General features: G+C 43.3%; 1 protein-coding gene across 10 annotated transcripts in view; it reads left to right on the plus strand.

Annotated features, from left to right (window-relative positions):
* The window catches only part of kiaa1217 (KIAA1217 ortholog), a 165,732-nt gene that overhangs the window by 84,069 nt on the left and 61,663 nt on the right, over window positions 1-20,000 (plus strand). For 7 of the 10 annotated variants that reach the window (XM_080417701.1, XM_080417695.1, XM_080417697.1 and 4 more), the window contains exon 2: window positions 8,060-8,349. In XM_080417701.1, the coding sequence (XP_080273827.1) occupies window positions 8,060-8,349 (290 nt within the window). Of the gene's footprint in view, window positions 1-8,059; window positions 8,350-12,576; window positions 12,789-20,000 lie in introns of those variants that run through there. The other 3 variants (XM_080417704.1, XM_080417705.1, XM_080417706.1) reach the window with 2 other exon arrangements.

Here is a 20,000-nt window from a genome sequence, read left to right on the forward strand (position 1 = left end):
ACTTGTCTGCATGTTAATTTTATTCTAATCAGATTTACAGTACACCGCATCCTTCACATTACAGGCAATTGAAAGCGGAGCAGCTGATAGTTGAACTCCGATGTACTCCGCGTCCAATATTTCCATAATGAACACACTGTTTGATACTGTACCAGTGTTGTTCTGTGTAATCGCTATTCACAGGCTCATGGTATCACTCTGTGGGCCTTGCTTTTATAGCACACAACAGGGCTTTGTGTCTTACTGCATAGTTATGGGAAAGTAATAGTAGGGGAGAGTGGGAGTGCGCACTAGGATACATTCCTCCATAAATAAATGACAAGCACACAGAGTAACTGGAGACAACACAAGGCCATGGCCCCTCACAAGACCTGGGTGTACGTAGGCAAGTGCTGCATGTTGTCTTTTAACTGAGAGGACTATCGTTACCGTTGCACCAGCAGCTGGGAGAGAGAGAGAGAGACAGAGAGAGAGAGAGAGAGAGAGAGAGAGAGAGAGAGAGAGAGAGAGAGAGAGCGACATTCTTTGGTTATTGGACTGAGGTACGATGCACTTCCTGCTCCCATGTGACACCCTGAAAGTGGATATGTCATTTTTGGCTTGGAATGTTGACAGTAAAAGTGAAGCAGGGCAGGTTGTTTGGACCAGAGGTGGTGATTGAGTTTGAAGTTTTAAGCCAGAGAAAACAAACTGGTTTGGTTGGAATGATGGCTGGGAAATTGTCGAGAATAATGTCTTTCAGTTGTGATAGTTGGAATTTGATGACTGCACATTTTTTTCCATTCACTTTCTGAGCTAAATTAAAGTGTACTGTACTGGATTTCCCTCTTTGACAGACTGTACATCTGTAAATGTGTCTGGCTTTTGTATACAGTATAAAATCTTAAAGTCCTGTCCTCAAAATGAAAACATGAAATATGTCATCATCATAAGAATACAAAATTTGTGAGTTAATCAGATTTGTTTGGTATCATTTGACAAATGAATAACAGAAACCCACTGATAGACATACGTTTTCTCTAACCCAGTTGTATTTGTGATGTGGCACGTGTCATATAGATAAGGAAACTATCTCCTATCTGCCAACAAAAGCTCTACACACACTAAACTGGATAAGTAGGGCACTTGCTGAACTATACTGACTATTGCATTTAGTTGCCTACCGTATGTAATTGACAATGTCTCATGTAGAATATAAGTAATTTCCCCATTGACAATGTGCAGTGCATGAATAGGTTGCTAGACGATAGATAGACAATGCAGGATAGCTGGAACATAGACTAACACATCTGTTCACAAGTGACTCATGAATGTTCCCAAACAATGACTTCATCCTGGTAACATTTTTCTGTGGCTATTATTCTCTATCCTTTAAAGTAAATTGCATTCATATAGCATCTTTATCCAAATCACTTTACAATGTGCATTACATACTGTAGGCCTACCTGTACTCCCACTCAACACACGGACGGTGGAGGAATGCATGCAAACCAGTGGTGGAAAAAGTACTCAAATGTTTTACTTATTATTGTAGTGAAGTTATTATAGTGAAATCCGGTATTCAAAATTTACTTGAGTAAAAGTACAAAAGTATTGGTATCAAAATGCACTTAAAGCACCAAAAGTAAAAGTACTCATTATGCAGAATGTCCCATTTCAAGTTTTCAAATGTATACAAATCTTTGGAAAATAGCAGATCTACAAGCTCACAATGCGTGACACATTGTCAGCTTGTAGATCTGCTGGCCAAAATGCATGTAGGGCTGAAGTGGTTAATGTATGTTTTGTAATAGTAATCAAAATCTACAAAGTAACTATTAACTAAAGTTTTCAAATAATTGTAGTGGAGTAAAAAGCACAATATTTCCCTCTGTAGTGGAATAGAAGTAAAAGTACTGAAAAGTGGAAATACTCCAGTAAAGCAAAAGTACCTCAAAATCGTACTTAAGTACAGTACTTGAGTAAATGTACTTAGTTACTTTACACCACTGTGCTAGACACATGCACACATATTGTTGTGATTTCGGTTGACTAACCATGTGGTCCCTTAAGAGTCTCCATCTATAACTAAGGGTGGTGAGTGATGTTTCAGTTGAGTCGCGTGCGCGCAGAACAAGACGGCACCAGGCAGTATCAATCACACGGCAAGTTCTGAAGTTTAATACACACATAGAGAATATACAGTATACAGTATTGGACACATGACGTGACCAGAAGATATGAGACAAGGACAGGAACAGAATGAATAGGAATAGAACATGCATCTCGTATCATTGACAACAGACGTCTATCTGATAAAGTAGTTGATGGTCATGGTATCAAGGGCATCAGTATGTGCTTACGCAGATGAGAGTGATTCAACACATGGATGTACTGGGTCAAGCATATAAAGGTCATAATTCATAACACATGTATATTTTGGTCTGACAGAAACCTTATATCTCCGTGTTTCATCTCTTTCAAGTAAAGCCCAATTTTACACTTATACGTGTTGTACAAAAGTAGCAAAAAAATTGCCGATCTACAAACTCACAACACGTCAAGATGCGACACATTCTGAGCTTGTAGATCTGTTTTTGAAAAAAAAAAAAAATGTCCATGGGATCCATTTTTCAGTTTCCCGAAGGGTAACGTTTTGGACATACAATAGCGATGATATGCAAACTTCTGTTGCTGTTTACTACTAACGCATGCACCCCCTCACCAAGGCCAAATTCCTTGTGAAACTGAAAATAGGATTTTAATACTATTTCTATGGCAACAGCATACCCAAGACAATATGAAAGCCATCTTAAATATTCCCAGCTTAGTGTAACACCTTGTAAATCCCGGGGTCATATTCTTAGAGCAAACGGCCTCCATGCATGCATACAGTGGTGGGAAAAGTACTCAATTTTTGTTACTGAAGTAAAAGTATCAATAATGCAATATGTAGAAACACTCAAGTAAAAGTCCGGTAATCAAAATGTTATTGAGCTAAAGTATTGGTATCAAAATATACTTAAAGTACAAAAATAAAAGTACTCATTATGCAGAATGTCCCATTTCAGAAGTTTTCAAATGTATACAAATCTTTTGAAAATTGCAGATCTACAAGCTCACAATGTGTCGCATCGCAACGCGTTGTAAGCTTGTAGATCGGCTATTTTCAAATGGCCGGAATGTATATAGGGCTGAAGTGGGTAATGTGTGTTGTGTAATAATGATTAAAATCAACAAAGTAACTAGTAACTAAAGTTTTCAAATAATTGTAGTGGAGTAAAAGTATAATATTTGCCTCTGAAATGTAATAGAGTAGAGGTAAAAGTATTGAAAGCAAAAAATACCTCAAAATTGTATTTAAGTACAGTACTTGAGTAAATGTACTTAGTTACTGTCCACCATTGGGATCACATATAACTAAACGGCACGATTCAGGTCCGTTTCGTTGGCCGGGCAACTATCTGCCTATTGTGGCTAACAGTCTGAGTATGTGTGTGGGTGAGTGGAAGCAGACTTGTGTCCATATGTTAGACATTATCTGTCAGCTGCCGCCTGCTCCATTGTGTTTGTTCGTGCGCTCCACCAACCACTTTCAATTACATGGCCCGCAAAGTAACTAGGCCATTGATCCGCTCACGTTTTCCCTGTGAAGATATGTCAATTGCTGTCAATTTTCAGACCATAAAGCCCTCTTGTGCCTTTTCCCATTGTTCTACTTAACATCGGCAGCTGCTGATAAATGGACACACACAGACGTACGTGTGCATGCAGCCTCGCGTGCACCCCTTGGCCCCACCCCCCACACCCCACCGCCACTACCACCAACGCACAAAAAAAGAACCAGCACACACAAACATACAGACATGTATATACTGACAAAGGGTTTTCAAAGAAGTACCGCTTAATTCCCTAAAGGTGTGGACTGCAGACTTGCAAAGAAAATAATTCCAAGGCACTCCGTCTTTGGTGAAAAAATTGTAGGATTTATTTTGAGCAAGAGAGCAACAAAATCTGACCAACGCGTATCGACCCAGAACGTCTTTATCGGGGTCTGTCTAACATTTTGGCTAATCAGTCACACTTAAATACAGCCGTGGGTGACATGTTTTGGTATATACTGACATGTTTGCATAAGATATGAGAAGCCAGAAGCCATGTTTGTAGACAAACGCACACATTTTCACAAACGTCCACGTGAAGCCAGTATGCGGTTTCCCGCTGTCACATTCAAGATAACATGATAATAATGTCCAGTACTTAGAAAGCACGCTCATTTTGTTAGTGCTGTTGTTGTGCCGTAGATCAGCTGAATGCCACGTGCATTGCACATTTTGGACATCGCTCAAAAGTAGGTTATGACACACATTTTCAGTACATGCCGGCTGGGGTCTATGGGCCTCTCGACGGGGGGGTTCTGGGATTGAGGCTTTACACATGAGACATGGCTCACACAGACACCACCATTACAAAGACCAGACTGTTTGTATGAGTGTGTGCACACCGCAAAATCCTGAGTGTAAGTTGAACCACTTAAACCCCATATACTGCACACCACGCAAAAATCGCCCATGTACAAGCTCGATCTACAAGCGTACAAGGTTGTAGATCTGCTATTTTCACCAAATGTTCACCTATTCTCACCAAATGTTCATCTATTTGTGCCTATTATGACATGGCCAGAATAGGGACGCCTAGGATTCAAGTGTAAAAATGAAGTTAAGTTGACACTCAGGATGTTGCCGTGTACTGGCGTTGTGTTAATGTCTTTCTCAATGTCAGACTGCTTGACTGACACCTGTTGTGTCTAGGGGGGAAGGGGGCCTAGATTTAAGATGAGTAATAGCATGTGTCGAGGCAATACCTTCTTTTAATATGCTCTGTCTGTCTGTCTGTCTGTCTGTCTGTCTGTCTGTCTGTCTGTCTGTCTGTCTGTGTGTGTCTCTCTCTCTGTTCATGAACACATCCTCACTCACTCGGTCAGGAACATTCGCCATTCGCCTTAGGGGTGGGGTGGGGGTCTTGTTGATCTGTGTCCTGGAATGCAGTTGACTTTCTAAATCCCTAGCAGTCTACCCCTGGGGGCTGTGGGGCAGGGGCATATCTCAAGCCCCCCTTATTCCACGTCAGCCACGTCTGGAATTTGAAAGCCAGCAGTAAGCGTGGCCCTGGTTGCTGATCCTTCCTATAGCTGCCTCGCTCTCTCTGTCCGGTCCAGTTCTCTGTAACGGCCCGGGTTCTGATCTCAAGGCACAATGGAGGAACCGGTTGGAGATGAAGGGAAAGACTGTTGTCCACTTGAGGAAGGTAAATCAAGCAGCGCCGGCCAATGGATAGGAGATAGTTTCCTTTGGACATTTTTTGCCTGTTTGCCTGTGTGTGAAGCTACAGGGTAACTTTGTTAGCGGCGGAGAAACAGTTTGGCAGTTTAAAAATAGCGCTTGGAAGTACATGAGACGCGCTGTGGCTCTGAACTTGAGCGGGGTATGGATGGGGGATGGGGAGGTGTGTTGCAGACGAGACAAGGAGAATATGTTTCATGGCTTACCACCATCTCCAGTGCTTGCTACGTTCTCAAACACATTATTGCCAATTTGCTTAACTCATCCAGGAAAATTTGCACTTGTGGAAACTGATTTCTTCCTGTTTGCTCGTCTTAACAGCCGTCTTTCAGTTTGAGAGACGTGACTGTGATAAGATTTGTACTCAAACGGACGTTAAACATGTCACCGCTTCTGTGTCACTGTGTCTGTTTTCCAAAATGTGTTTCATAACAATTGTATCATTTATGAAGTCCATAAAGAAATGTTCACCTCTGAACATTTCCCCCTCGTAGTACACTTTTGAGATAAATAATAAATTGTAATTTTTGTAATTCTCTAGTTTAGTGCATGCTTTCAAAAAAGACGTAAAACCATCTGCAAACTAAGGCCAAAAGACCTATCCCCTATGGACTGTTTGACCTAGGTAGATAAATGCGGAGGACCTGAACTCCCCAGTAAAGAGGTCCATTATTTTCCACCATTACCCTCTGAAAGCTACACATTATGGCTCCACCTGCCTGCTAGAAAACAAGGCAGAGCAGCTTGCTTTATTGCTCTCTCTCCCTGTTTCACACTCCAGCAGCTCACCCCGCCTTCTCTCCCTCCTTCTACGCCCTTTACCTCCATACTCGTTCGTCTCTTTTTTATGGGCTTACTCTCTTCTCTTCTCTTCTCTTCTCTTCTCTTCTCTTCTCTTCTCTTCTCTTCTCTTCTCTTCTCTTCTCTTCTCTTCTCTTCTCTTCTCTTCTCTTCTCTTTTCCTTTCTTTTCTTTTCTTTTCTTCTCTTCTCTGAATGCACCTTTAGTCCCATTGTTGTTTACTTTCACTGCCAATGCCATTCCTAAGTCACAAGCAGTAGCCTTGTATTCAAATTGATTTCCTGTGTTATGGCGGCACCCCCCGGGCACTGATTGATTTATGAAGGGATAATGGAGTCCAAAAAGGAGATTTGTGCCCAAGGAGTTGATTTTAATTAGTCCTCGTTGTGCTTTCAAATCGAATGTCCTTCTTCAAAGTGACTTATTTTCTGTTAGCAGAAATCTTTGGCTAAAAAAATAAAACAGCAGGATAATTGTCTCTCTCTGGCCCAATTAAGATTGTGAAGTATGTTTTTGATCAGACACATTGGTTACCCTCTCTCACCAGATAGTTATGACGTTATGGACACGTGCATGCAATCATCATGTCTAACTTCGGGAAGACTGGAATCCCCCCCTTGAGAGTGTTATTCCATGTTAGTGAAGTTGTGCCACAGAAACTCATTGAAAACATCCCGCTTAAGAAACAACATTTCTCCCCCAATGTGTCTAACTCAGCAGACTGCAGTTTTGGCAGTGTCTGCTCTGTTTGGATGTTTCACAAGACCTCGGGTGTACAAACAGATGCTCTGGACAGCATCTCCAGGAGAGACAGATATTGACTATCAGCCCAGGCTGGATGAGGCGGAGATGAGCGTTGAACAGCTGGGTTAGTTTAGCATTTCCGTCTCCAATATAGTGTCAGACACGTTCAATTGGGAATTGATCTCGGAAATATGCGACAGCAGTGGGACGCCCCGATAGCGGAAAGGTTAGGGTGCATACCACATGGGCACAAAATGCCTTCTTCAGCGTGTCCCCAGTTTGACTCCTGGCCATCAGCCGGACTGTGTGATATGTGTCATTCCTCTGTCAGTCCACCGCCTCTCTCTCACTGTCACTATCAAAATAAAGCAGAAAGGCTGAAGAAATCATCTAAAAAAACATCATCAGTATGTCAGGCAAGTCTACTGTGTATCAAATGATGTAGCAGCACCTCTGGAAGAAATATCAACATCCTTTTTTGGGCGGTGAAACCGCCCCTATAAGTGAGGTTTGGATATTTGTACAATTATCCTGCGCTGTGATTGGCCAAAAAGTACCCCGCCTAACCCTGCACCGTGATTGGCCAATCACAGTCTATTCAGGACTGTGATTGGCCAGTGTCACATGACACATGTGCATAGCCCTATATAAGAAACCATAACTTTAAAAAAAACATAAATTAGTTTTTTTTAAGTTATGGTTTCGTCCATCATAAAGAGTGTTTCAATAAATGTATTTATTTTTTGTACATGATTGGTTGACTCCATTCAGTATTGTGATTAGCTAGCAAGACACCGCCCACTTCACACAGGGTGTGATTTTTTATATGTTTTTTTGTTTATGAATATGTTTTTTTTTCTCTTTCCGCCCCTTAAATACACTTCATAAAGAAGTGTATTAATTAACCTTTAGCAAGCAATCTGAATTCCTACTATTTTTTGGTAAGACTCCTGCTTTTGGAGTTTGGTCTCAAACGGCGTTTCACTTGTCCTCTATTTGGCTAAGTTGCCCTCTGCATGAACTACTGTATATATAGACCAACAACACATACTGTAGCCACGCACGCAGGCACGCACGCACGCACGCACACACACACACGCACGCACACACACACACACACACACACTCGGTGTTGATGGCAAAACAGCAGTACAGTATGTGTGTATTGATCATTACCCCCCTCTGTCCCCTCAGAGCAAAACAAAAGCAACCTGAAGGTGACCTCCCCCGAGGACGCCGAGCACCTTGGCCGCAGGCAGGCCTCCCCCAATGGGACGTCGTCCCCGTCCCGCGCAGACCCCAGAGCCAGCCGCACCCTCCCGCGCAGGCACACGGTAGGGGGAGCCCGCAGCTCCCGGGAGATCCTGGCCATGCAGCCGCCGGAGATGGACAAGAAGAGGGAGGCCTTCCTGGAACACCTGAAGCAGAAGTACCCTCACCACGCCTCGGCCATCATGGGCCACCAGGAGAGGCTCAGAGAGCAGGTCAGTGGCTGGGGAGAACGCAGGGTCCACTGGGAACCAGTGTTGATTTTGACAGCAAATTTTGGTTTTGTTTTATTGATTTAGTCGACAAAAACATTTTTTTTGGCGGGCCTTGATGGCATCGTAGTGGCTGATTTTACACTTGGTTCTATGCTGAAAATATCCGATCTACAAGCTCACAACGCGTCGCAGCCAGGGCAGGAATTTCAGTTTTTCAGTTTGGCCTTGTGCCCCTCAAAAAATGTGCACGCCCTGAGGCCACAGTGGCCTTAATGCCCAACTGACTGTACCACTTTCTTTCTTGTCAATATGTAGACACCAGTGTCTCTTTCTTGTCATGTAGACACTTTGTCTTTTGTTGAGATTCTGAATTCTTAACTCCCCTGAGTCCCCATCTTTAAACCAATTCAGTAACTTTGATTGGTGCAGGGCTGAGCATGGATCAGATTGTAAATACCATAATTTATTTATTTCACTGCAGATAGTTTACATATTACATTTAAAATCATCCTTAACCCTTAAATTCAATTAATTCTTTCAAGTGGGCTAAAATCTTGTTTTATTTGATGGCCTTCCTGCCCTGGCATTTGGCCTTTGTGCCCTCAAGAAATGGACAACACCAAAGGCGAAGTGGTTTTGCCCCTAAAATGACAAAATTCCAGGCCTGGTCGCAGCGCGACGTGTTGTGAGCTTGTAGATCTGCTATTTTCAGAGTGCAACACTCGTGCGCAACCAAACATAAAATGACTTTTAGTTCTACTGGATCTCTTCTCCACTCGTCCCTCATTCAAAAAAAAAAATGTCTTGACGAAATTGTCAATATATTTAGTCTTAGTTTTAGTCATCGTAGGTTAGTTTTTTATTTAGTTTTCGTCAGTGAAAAAAGGTAGTCGACGAACATTCTTCGTCATAGTTTTGGTCGACGAAACAACACTGCTGGGAACACTACATTGTTGTTCTTGCCGTTGTTGTTGTTGTCACTGTCATTGCTGTTGTTGTTTTTTTTTGTTGCTGTTCTTGTTGTTACTGTTGGGTGGTGCTCACATGGTCTTTTTTTATGGCGTGGCTTTGTAGGAGGCTATAGCCATCTATAAGAGTGTCTGTCTGTGTGTGTGTTTTTCCAGAGCTAATTTTGCAAAGCGCTGGACAGATCAGTGCAAATTGCCAGTATGTCAAGTCAACGTAGTACCTCCACACATTTATGTCTAAGGTTTCATATTACTTGAAATGATGTATTTTTCATTGGGTTGAAACCTTGCCCAAATTTGGACTCATATGTCATCGATACATCATGGACCAATGGTTCTCAAAGTAGGGTCTGGGGACCCCCAGGGGTCCTTGAGGGCGTTCCAGGGAGTCCCTAGTCAAATGATTGATACCATTTACAATTTAGGCATTTAGCAGATTGATAGTTAGGAACCGAATGGGACCTTATGGGTTTGTAACTCGGAGAGTTATGGGTCCATTTGGTTGCATTTGTACACTCTCTGAGGATAATGTTGTGCAGGATCAGTAGCCGATCATTCCAAACTCACTAGTGAACATAAAGATGGCTTCTCTTCTTCGGTCATCACAGCTCATTTTGTATTTTCCATTCCAGGCCGAGGCGACAGTCCAATCGTGAAACCATTTCCTCTTGTTTTAGCCATAGGATAAGAAAGGGAGGGCCACCGCCGCTCTATAAATCAGCCTGTCACATTCTCCTCCAGCCACGCTGAGATTATCAGTTGCTGTTTTTCTGCAGAAGTAGGAAACACATGGAACCACAGACGGTTCAGGGTTTACGTCGGCCTGCAAAGCAGTGAGTTGCGTCTGTGGTAGGATCACTATAATTGCACATGCTTATTAGAGTATGTCACTTCAGGGAGACTTGGATGTGTCATACATTAGTCTCTGTATTGGAATGTGCCACAGTGTATAGTGTTTTCACAACAAAAGGCATGACTTGCTTATATGCTATTCTTTTCGTTAGGCCGGTGGACAAGAAAGAGTGGAAAGCGGGTCAGTTGAGTTAGGTGGACCTTTGTCTCACCTGTATGTTTACATCGGGTCAGAGGAGACAAAGGAGGAGGTCATTTGGATTTATAGCCAAAACAATAAGAGGTGAAGGTGATCTGGGCACCAAACTAGGGAGAGGCTCAGGCCAAAGGTATACAGAGCATTGCACAATAGAAGTATTTTCTGCTGTTCTAGCAGGCTTATTTAGATTACGCAGTAAAATCCTCAGTGCTCTGAGAGTGTACAAAATTATGTAAACAAATGAACCCTTATCATTTTGTTTACATTTGTACACTCTGTGGAGTGTGAGTATGGATACATGAACACTGGAGGTTTTACTGTGTAGATTGAGATTCTATTTTAAAATCAATGCAAAGACTATGATTTCTGAGCAAACGTAATAATAAATACAATTCATATAGCGCTTTTCTAGATACTCAAAGTCGCTTTACAGAAAACTGAAACCAAATAAGAACAACTTTATTAACTTGCTAAGCTAAACTTAACAATTATGTTTTCCATGGTATTCTTTTATAATTCATAATTATTGTTTGCTGTATGCATATATAGGCCTATTTTACGCCAAACCAATGAATCAGATATTGATATGAATTATGACCTTTATCTGTTTGACCCAGTACATGTGGTGAATCACGCTCATCTGCGTAAGCATAATTGATACTCTTGATACCATGACCATCAACGACTTTATCAGATAGACTGTCGTCTGTGCACAATGATACAAGATGCATGTTCTATTCCTATTGATTCTGTCAACCGAAATCACAACAAACATCATTGTGTGTGTGTGTGTGTGTGTGTGTGTGTGTGTGTGTGTGTGTGTGTGTGTGTGTGTGTGTGTGTGTGTGTGTGTGTGTGTGTGTGTGTGTGTGTGTGTGTGTGTGTGTGTGTGTGTGTGTGTGTGTGTGTGTGTTCATTAATCATTAAATAACATATGGTCATTCTTGGATAAGTACACTTAGGGTGGGCTCTCGTTTACAGAGATTGCCGAGATTACACCACTAGAGAAACAAACAAGACAGAATAAAACCAACAATGCAGAAAGCAGTCACAACTTTTGCAAATAGATTTGTTTGTGATCATCTTTGTAAAGTTTCCAACAGGAAAAAGATTTTTTTTTAATTGGACACACTGTAAATTGTACCATGTATGTATCTGGTATGCTGAAACTAAAAGCAATTCTTCTTTAGCTGCCTCGAAGCTGAAAAATGAATTCCCCCTGCGGCATGACATACGTCTAATTATTTTATTACAAGGTTCGACTTGTGGTATTCTGAGCACAAACCAAACTCATTAGAGTGGGTTTGATATAAACTGACAGACCAGACTAACAATGATGCGATTATAAAGAGGTTATTTTCAAAGGAGGGCCTTGCAGATAAACAAATATCAATGAATGACTATCACGTCTCTTGGACAGAGAACACAGTCACCACCACCATCTGTCCATGTACAGCTTGTGATTTTGTCCATCTATTCAACAGCAAATACGTGTTATCTGTCTATTCAGAATACGTGTGTGCGTCTATACAGGCCAGGGACCCTCAGGGTTCCTTGAGGGGATTCCTCAAGGAATGCCCCCCCCCCCAACTGTTTACTGTACATATACTACTAGTGTTGATGATGTCTTGGATATTATAGTATATTATTGTATGTCGTTAAATGTCTCGATGAATTGAATACACAGGACCACAATGAAAACAAGTCCCTAGGGCTTTTTGTGTTGTCCTTTTAGCATCATTGTAAAAATCGTTTACAAACTGTTAATAATAATGATAAAGTATTCAATCATCAATCAATCAAAATCCCAATAGACTGGTCTGTAACTCTGAGAGTGTACAAAAGGGGTCCATTTGGTTCCATTTTGTACACTCTCAGAGTTATGGGCGTCCTTTTAAATTCAAATGTTTGATAACCACTGTTCTAGTCTATAGCCTTGGATCGAGAATGTATTTTATCGAGTCTGACTTTTACTTTCGTATATAAAAATGTCAAAATCGATCAAATACATCTATGATATTCTTCTTGATCCAAGGCTTGTTCTAGTCTGAAATCGGAGTAAGTAACTAAGGAGTCCCTTATGTGAAAATATTGCTAGTCAGACAGGTAAGTTCAGCTCTTTGCTGGGTGGAGTCTAGAGTTGCCATAGAGATGTGTGATGTCACCACTGGAGGGGCTCAGTTTACATGTAGGTGCCTGTTGGGAGAGTGTGTATGTGTGTGTGAGTGCGAGCTCTGTATGGAAATTCAAGTCGGAGCGCAGCTCTCTCCAAAAGTAGAGGCTATGGATCAGAGGATTGTTCCGAGACATCATGGCTCTCTCCGCATGAAATCTGCAAAGGAATAACGTTTAGGAAACTTTTCCTCAAAGGAAAGGGAGGAGTGGAAAATTAAGTCGACGCTTTGTGCTCAGTTTAAAAGGTAGGCGATGATTGTAAATCCGCCAAATGTAACTCCTTTCTTGTCCTGTGTGCCATATTATTAAGTGAAGTCTCCGGGTAGTTATGTATGTTCACATTCAAATTACACATGCATGCATTAATACACATTGTGCATGTCGTTATCATAGAGTTATAGCAGGTCGTTATGCACTGCGGTAGTAATGTGTGTAGCCACAAGTTTATAACGCGTGTGAAAGGCAGACATGCAGTCGGACAGACAGACACACAGTGGTGGTGCAGGCGACTATCAGGTGCTCTCAGACGGATGATAGAAAAGTTGCCGCTCGAGTTTCATCGCGATCCGAAAACCGAAGAAAAATGGCAACGATGTCGCATTATGTTGTTGTCTGTTGTTTGATTGAGTCGCTGTCTATGTATGATCAGTTGACCATTAGGCTGCTCCGCTGCTGTTAAATTGCATCTGAATGGTATGCACTGCACAGCCAGCCCGGGCTGCTAGTAGTGCTACCGTACAATATAAGAACGCTCGCCCCAAAACACAGTCGCCCCGGGGCAAAACCGGCGACCTCGTAACGGTCGCCACCTGGTATTCCTAAAAGTAACCTCAGTAAACTATGCTTTAACCCTTTAAGACCTGAGAAGATTCTAGAAATGTCTTCTAAATCCTAAAAAAAATTTGAAAAAAAAACCCCAATTTTTTTTCCCCTCGATTTTTCAAAAATAGCAGATCTACAAGTTCATAGCGCGGCACTCGGTGCCGCGCTATGAGCTTGTATATCTGCTATTTTTGAATAGCCTAAAGAAATCTAAAGTGACACAGATGCGTTCCAGGTAATGGGTTAATAAGCCTGCCTAACCTTATTCTATCCTAGACTTAACCTCAGTAAACTATGCCTACATTTTACCTTATTCCTAAACTTAACCTCAGTCAAACTATACCTAACCCTAAACTTATGTAACCTTAACCTCAGTAAAACGAAGAGAAGAATAGAAAAACCGCTCGGATTCGATCGTTCCGCGGGGGAAGAAAATGGGGGCGAGTGTGTTTTGGGGCGAGTCTTCTGGTTACTGTACCGAAGACACAATTGTTGTATGACCTGCCAAAATAATACATATAATTTTAACGGCAGCGCAATGTGTAACCTTTTTGAGATAATGACGTCATTTTTCTTTTGGTCTCATGTTGTCAGAAACGGACAATTCGTCTGTGATTTGAGTTGAAATTTTCCTCGCAAATAACAAAAGAAAAGATGACAATTGACAGATTCAGGTGGTCAACTAATCAAGCAGTTTCATACTATAGGGCAGATTAGAATATCATCTTCATATCATCTTGAATTTGGGCGCTTTTCCAGACCAGGGTTTAAGCTGCACTATCTCTACTGTTGGGCACGTTTTCAAAATGCATGATGATAGTAACTCTGTATGGGGCAGGCTGTGCCCAAATATCATTTTTGTTGTGTGATGATTTAGTAGAAGTTTTTATATTGACTTTGCCTCCCAATGTGGGAATTTGTAAGGACCACTTTATGGTCATCATAGACATGACAACAGGTGTATTATGGAGCATTTTGTATTTGTTGTGTTTTACTGTTATATTGGACTTTTATTAAAAAGTTGCCAGATCGATTTTCTTTCTTCAAAATGGCCTGAATGCTGGTTCAGAAACGTTTCTTTCTCATATAGGATACTGTAATTCTTGTACTTTTGGAAAAAATCCATATCAGCCCTCAGAAACCCATTTCAGTGGAACCCACTTGTGGGGATGTGAGGGGTAGGCCTATGTACTCGGAAGATGATGATATTATGCAAGTAAAGATAAGATTCTATTTTAGCAGACTGTTTTTGAACATGGATGTTAAATTAAATGAACACTCGGGATTTCACTGCGCACCCAGTGACCAATGTACCATAGATCACAAGGGCTGAATTTGACATAATCCAATGCACACATCTGTGAGAGTAGTTCGGTTCAGTTCTTCCCTGCCAACATCAATCAAAGAGTTTATATAGTTTAGCGCATTTCTCGCCAGACTTCCGGTGAAGTTCTTGCCCGGAGGCAGACAACAAACTAAACAATGTGGTTTGGGGGGGAAGGCGTGCACGATAGTTACTGTCTGATAAGCGTGTGAGTAAAAGGAGACAAGTCAGAGAGGGTCATGTGCCACTGTTCTCACACACACAATAGCAGCAAGCGATAACTAAACAAGAAGAGCAACATCGGTGGCAACAGTGTATGCTTCACAAGAGAAAAAAGAACAAAAACGCCCTCTCTGGAGGTTTGAGTTACAAAGGAGGGGATTTATCAAGGTCGAACGGAGGTTGGGAAGATGATATCTCCACGGTTGGCCTGTGAAAAGAGGATGACCCCACTCCGCCCAATACACACAAATACACACATACTGGGCTCTTTCTTGCGCGTGTGCACACACATACACACACACCTACACACGTAGATACACATGCATGCTTTCACACACTCACACACACAATAAATGACTCACACAATTCCTACCCCCACAGTCTCTCTCTCTCTCTCTCTCTCTCTCTCTCTCTCTCTCTCTCTCTCTCGCCCTGTGATCCTTAAATCCTCAACAAAGGCCAGTGGTTTAATTTCCTCTTCTCCTCATCATTGCTCCTAAAGACCTGGATCCCACCCAAGAGAGATGAGATAACTACCCAATGGCCCGGGCCGCTGCCCTCTCAGCCAAGACGGGCTTTGGTGAGCACATAGTGAAGCGCTTGACCAGTCATACGCACACACACACACACACACACAGACAAAATTCCTTCTTGTGTTTGTGTCAGTATGTAGTGTGTGATGAGCTGTGTCATGGCGGTCCCCCGGCCCTGGTCTCTCCACAGTAGAAGCGATGATTGCGAGACGCCATGTTATAGGACAGCTGTCTGCAGCTGTTGGCACCAGCCAGCCTTCCTGCCAGCCAATCATGCAACTCGGTAGCCAGCCACCTGGCTGTGAATAGTCCCATGGGCCGTTATAAGTGAAGGGGCAGAGATTATTGGTAACAGGGCAACAGTTGCTCGATGGGCAGCATCAGGTAGAGCGGAGGCTCTCAGTGTGGTCGTGCTAAACAACTTTGGTATAAAGTTGAATTTACGGGGTAATGTGACGATAAAGGTGATTCATCCCCCCCGCGGTCAACGGCGTTTCATCGTGTGTAATGTAATTGTGGCGAAGCCTCCCCCGTGGCCGGTCCCCCCCCCCCCCGCCCACACACACACACACACACACACACACACACACACACACACACACACACACAACACCGTTCGGTTGCGTGGCGACCCCCACCCCCCCACACACTCACACACACACACACACACACCCAAGAGGCAATGTATATGTGTGAAGGTGCTTTGTTTGGCCTTCTTTTCATAGACCATGTTGCTTGTAGGATGTCGTCCTGTCTCTGAAGTTGTTTTCATAGGTCTTGCTGCTTGTTTCTCGCGCTAAATCTGGCAACCTTGCGCAGTGTGATCTCCCATTGTTTGACACATACACGCTAATAATAAGCTGAGATATGTCGTCGTGTCTCTGAAGTTGTTTTCATAGGTCTTGCTGCTTGTTTCTCACGCGAAACCTGGCAACCCTGCGCAGTGTGATCTCCCATTGTTTGACACATAAACGCTAATAATAAGCTGAGATTTGATTACATTGAAAAACGGGCTTCGCAGTTGCGTTCAGATGGTAATGGTCAATGGCTGTGTGCAAATTCAGATCAATTGCTCCAGCCACTGAGGAGAACCGGGCACACATTTTTGCTCTCACGACGGCCACAGAGGTTTGTCAAATTATAGGAGGATGTGTCGCTCACGAAAAAGAACAGATCTGCAAGCTAACTATACGCCGCTACACGTTTGTTAGCTTGGTGTTCAGTTATTTTTGCTCAGACAGGATGTGTTGTGAAAGTAGCGCTAGAGTAATCTAACACATTACTTGGCACAGAAAATGATATTGTAACTTATCAATCCTCATCCCGGTGGATGTAGACTGATGCTAACCCGACCGCCATATTAGTTTTCACACCTCCTAATCCTGGCAGTGCGTGTACTGTACTGTACGGCGTCAGCTCTCCCTCTGAGTCTCTTTTCAAACGTTGCAACTTTTGGCCGCTCCATCACATACCTCTCTGTGGGCTCCCGGCCCTGCTGCTCCACTGTTATTCCTACGAAACAAGGTCAGCTAGATACTGTTGGCACATATAGCGAGGGCCGCGACTCCCAGCGAGAAATTTGAGAATGATCTCTGAATGGAAAGAGAAGAAAGAAACAGGTTGGGTTGGACTGCGCTGTGTGTGCTTCTGTTTGAACTATCCATGCACACAGATCAAATATGTTTCGTCGTCTTCAACCGTCTTTTTCCCTCATATGGTGTGTTTCTGCTCTACTATAATGGAGTGAATGGATAGGGCATAGTAAACATATGTTGAGTTGAAACAGAGATGGCTTGCCGGGCCCACTGGCAGGCACACACACAGAAAGCTTTTATACCCAGGTGAGATATTTTCTTAGAAACCCTTCTTTGTCATGGCCTTCATTGCACCTTGTGTCTGGAGTCACACAATCAAATCCTGTGTGGATGGAGCAGCAGGTCTGCGCCGTCTCCACACATCTGCTATCAATCAAACCCAACGACCCCAACGGGCCGCCGACCAGGGCCCAGGGGCCACAGATCGTCCCTCTTTTAACTGCCTCTGCCACCCTTCCCTGAAGTGGTGCTTTTTGAGAAGCTGCCACGACGTATAACACAAAACGAGGGCTGCAGGGGCTCGGGAGACAATTCCTGGGGTTAACGACAGGCATGCGTTGACCTGCCAGTCAACCGCGCTTGTTGTTTGTGGTGGTGGGGGATGGGGCTGTGTTTGGGGTTGCGTTTGGGGGCTCGGGCTTGGTTGGGGGGAGGTTGGGCAGCACCACACGAAGGGGACAAGCGAGGCACAGAGTGGCGCCCGTGGTCGCGTCTAATCCTGAGGGTCACGGGGGGACAGAAGGGGGTTAAGTCCTTATGACATACGGCTCTGATGGACCGTGACTCTGATCAGCCTTGATAACAAGCAGAGAATCACACTGTCGCACACAATGCACATGTATGTATATGAATCAGACTATGGCTAAGGGTCTGAGCTCTTTTCAGCGTACGGTTCTTCTCCTACATGACAAAGCTGCACTAGGCCAGGCTTAATTCAGCAAGACGTGCTTAGTTGAGTCGCCATGCCCCTATTGTTTCTATGGCCCCTGTTGCTTGCGTTTGCTCTCTGGCTAGACAGACAGACATCACCTCGTTATGAGGCTCCGCAACGGTTTGATTCTCTTGTCTGATTTGCCGATTCGCCCGAAGGCAATGTATGTGACGTGAAATTGGAACATTCTTTTTTAAACATTAACCCCCTTGTGCTGTTAGGACCATTGAAATTGCACGGACGCAGCCTGTGGCACTTCTCTCTAGTGGAGCATAGTTCAAACATCTTACATCAGGTCAGTGATACTTGCCAAACTGCTTCTGCGTAGGAGTCCAATGCTTTTTTGGAAGTACAGTATATCAGAGGGAAAAGAGTCCACTGAGTCTGCATTATTAATAGGACTTTTTCATTTTTGCCTTTCACTTTACAAGTACAGTACAAGTACAAGTACAAGTTACAATTTTGTACTGTAAGTACAATTTTGGCCCTCAAATCAATCTCTAATATACACATTTCCCATCTAATATACGTATTCCCCATTTTACCACAAGAATGGGGATTATTTACACTTATGATGGACCATTGTTATTGGTGGCTTTGATGTCAAAACACTGGAATACCATTATACTGCAACAGGGGGATACGCTGCAAAGATGTTGAGAGGGTTGGTGTTGCAAAAAGGTCCCTTTTTAGAGTGGATTTCCTGTTCCTGTTCCATGGATATCTTGACTGTCCCCAGTCAAAAAAATATCGGGGTGGTGTTTCCCAGGCCTGAGTATTAGTGTTATTTAGAACTAGATGTCCGCTGTGTGAATATGGTTGATGGAGAGCAAGCGAGTGGGTAGGGTTGGGATCCTTTAGGATTTTAACGATTCCGGTTCCTTAACGGTTCCCTTGTATTCCGATATACAGTACCTCACTGGTTCTTAAAGGTACAGGGACCCTCTGGGTTACTTGAGGAGGTTCCAAATGGACCCTTAAAGGTCTGTAACTCTGAGAGTGTACAAACAGAACCAAATGGACCCTCACGGGTCCATTTGGTTCCATTTGTACACTCTCTGAGTTATGGTGGTCCTTTGAGAGACCCTGGTATTTCAATTGCATAGCAGACGTTAAGTCCACATACCCGCTCTTGACAGTGTGATAAAAACGGTTGGTTCCTCTCAAATTCCCCTCTATCTGTGTACCGTACTGTACCTTCACCCTGCAAGTCATTGCATGCAGTGTGACATCTGGATCTCACCTTGGGCCAAAAAGGTATGCACCTGACTTCAAACGGGGAGGAGGTGGAGGCACATGATTTCAGCACCGTAGCGTCAGGGCCAGCTGCAAGCATCTGTTTTTTGGTGATCCAAAGTCAAACCCATACTTGACCGTCTGTGTGCTCTGTTGCCAATTGGCGACATACGGTTTGGAGATAAGGAAAAGGGAATTGGGGGGGGGGGGGGTTGTGGAATGGACGGGGCCTGTTAAAAATAAAAGGGTGGAAAAAACAAGCCAAAACAATGCAGGAGCCTGGCAGAAAGTCAACAGAGTTACATCATCGTCGACTCGTGGTGGCTCTCTCTCTCTACAACTCTCTCTCTCTTTCACTCAGAGACAACGCAAGACACAAGTGGCGAGGAACACCTGGAAGCCTACAGTGTGTTGGAGGGCTTAGATTCCAAATGTCAGCAATAAATGGAGGTGGTGATGTATTAGTCTGGGTGATTGCAGTCGAGCAGTTACCTATAGTTCTGTTCACGCTATGTCCTGTCATAACGTGTTAGCTACAGTGCTAGTCAGGTTATATACTGTCACAAGAACTACAGGCAAAGTTATGTGTATCTGTCAAACATTTTTACTGACAACTCAGTTAGGGCCATGTCTGATTCTTTTTAGCTGGCTGGCACATTATACACATTTTGAAGCCAGTGATGCTTATGGTTGGAAGCCAATAAGAAAACAAGTCTGCGATGAGCCTGAAGCTGCAGAGCAGGGCAGGCACAGCGGTGATTAAATGCCCTAAGCCTCAACGGCTGCAATGTTGT

This window comes from Gymnoscopelus braueri, assembly GCF_963280865.1.
Source record: "Gymnoscopelus braueri genome assembly, chromosome: 21".
NCBI lineage: Eukaryota > Metazoa > Chordata > Actinopteri > Myctophiformes > Myctophidae > Gymnoscopelus > Gymnoscopelus braueri.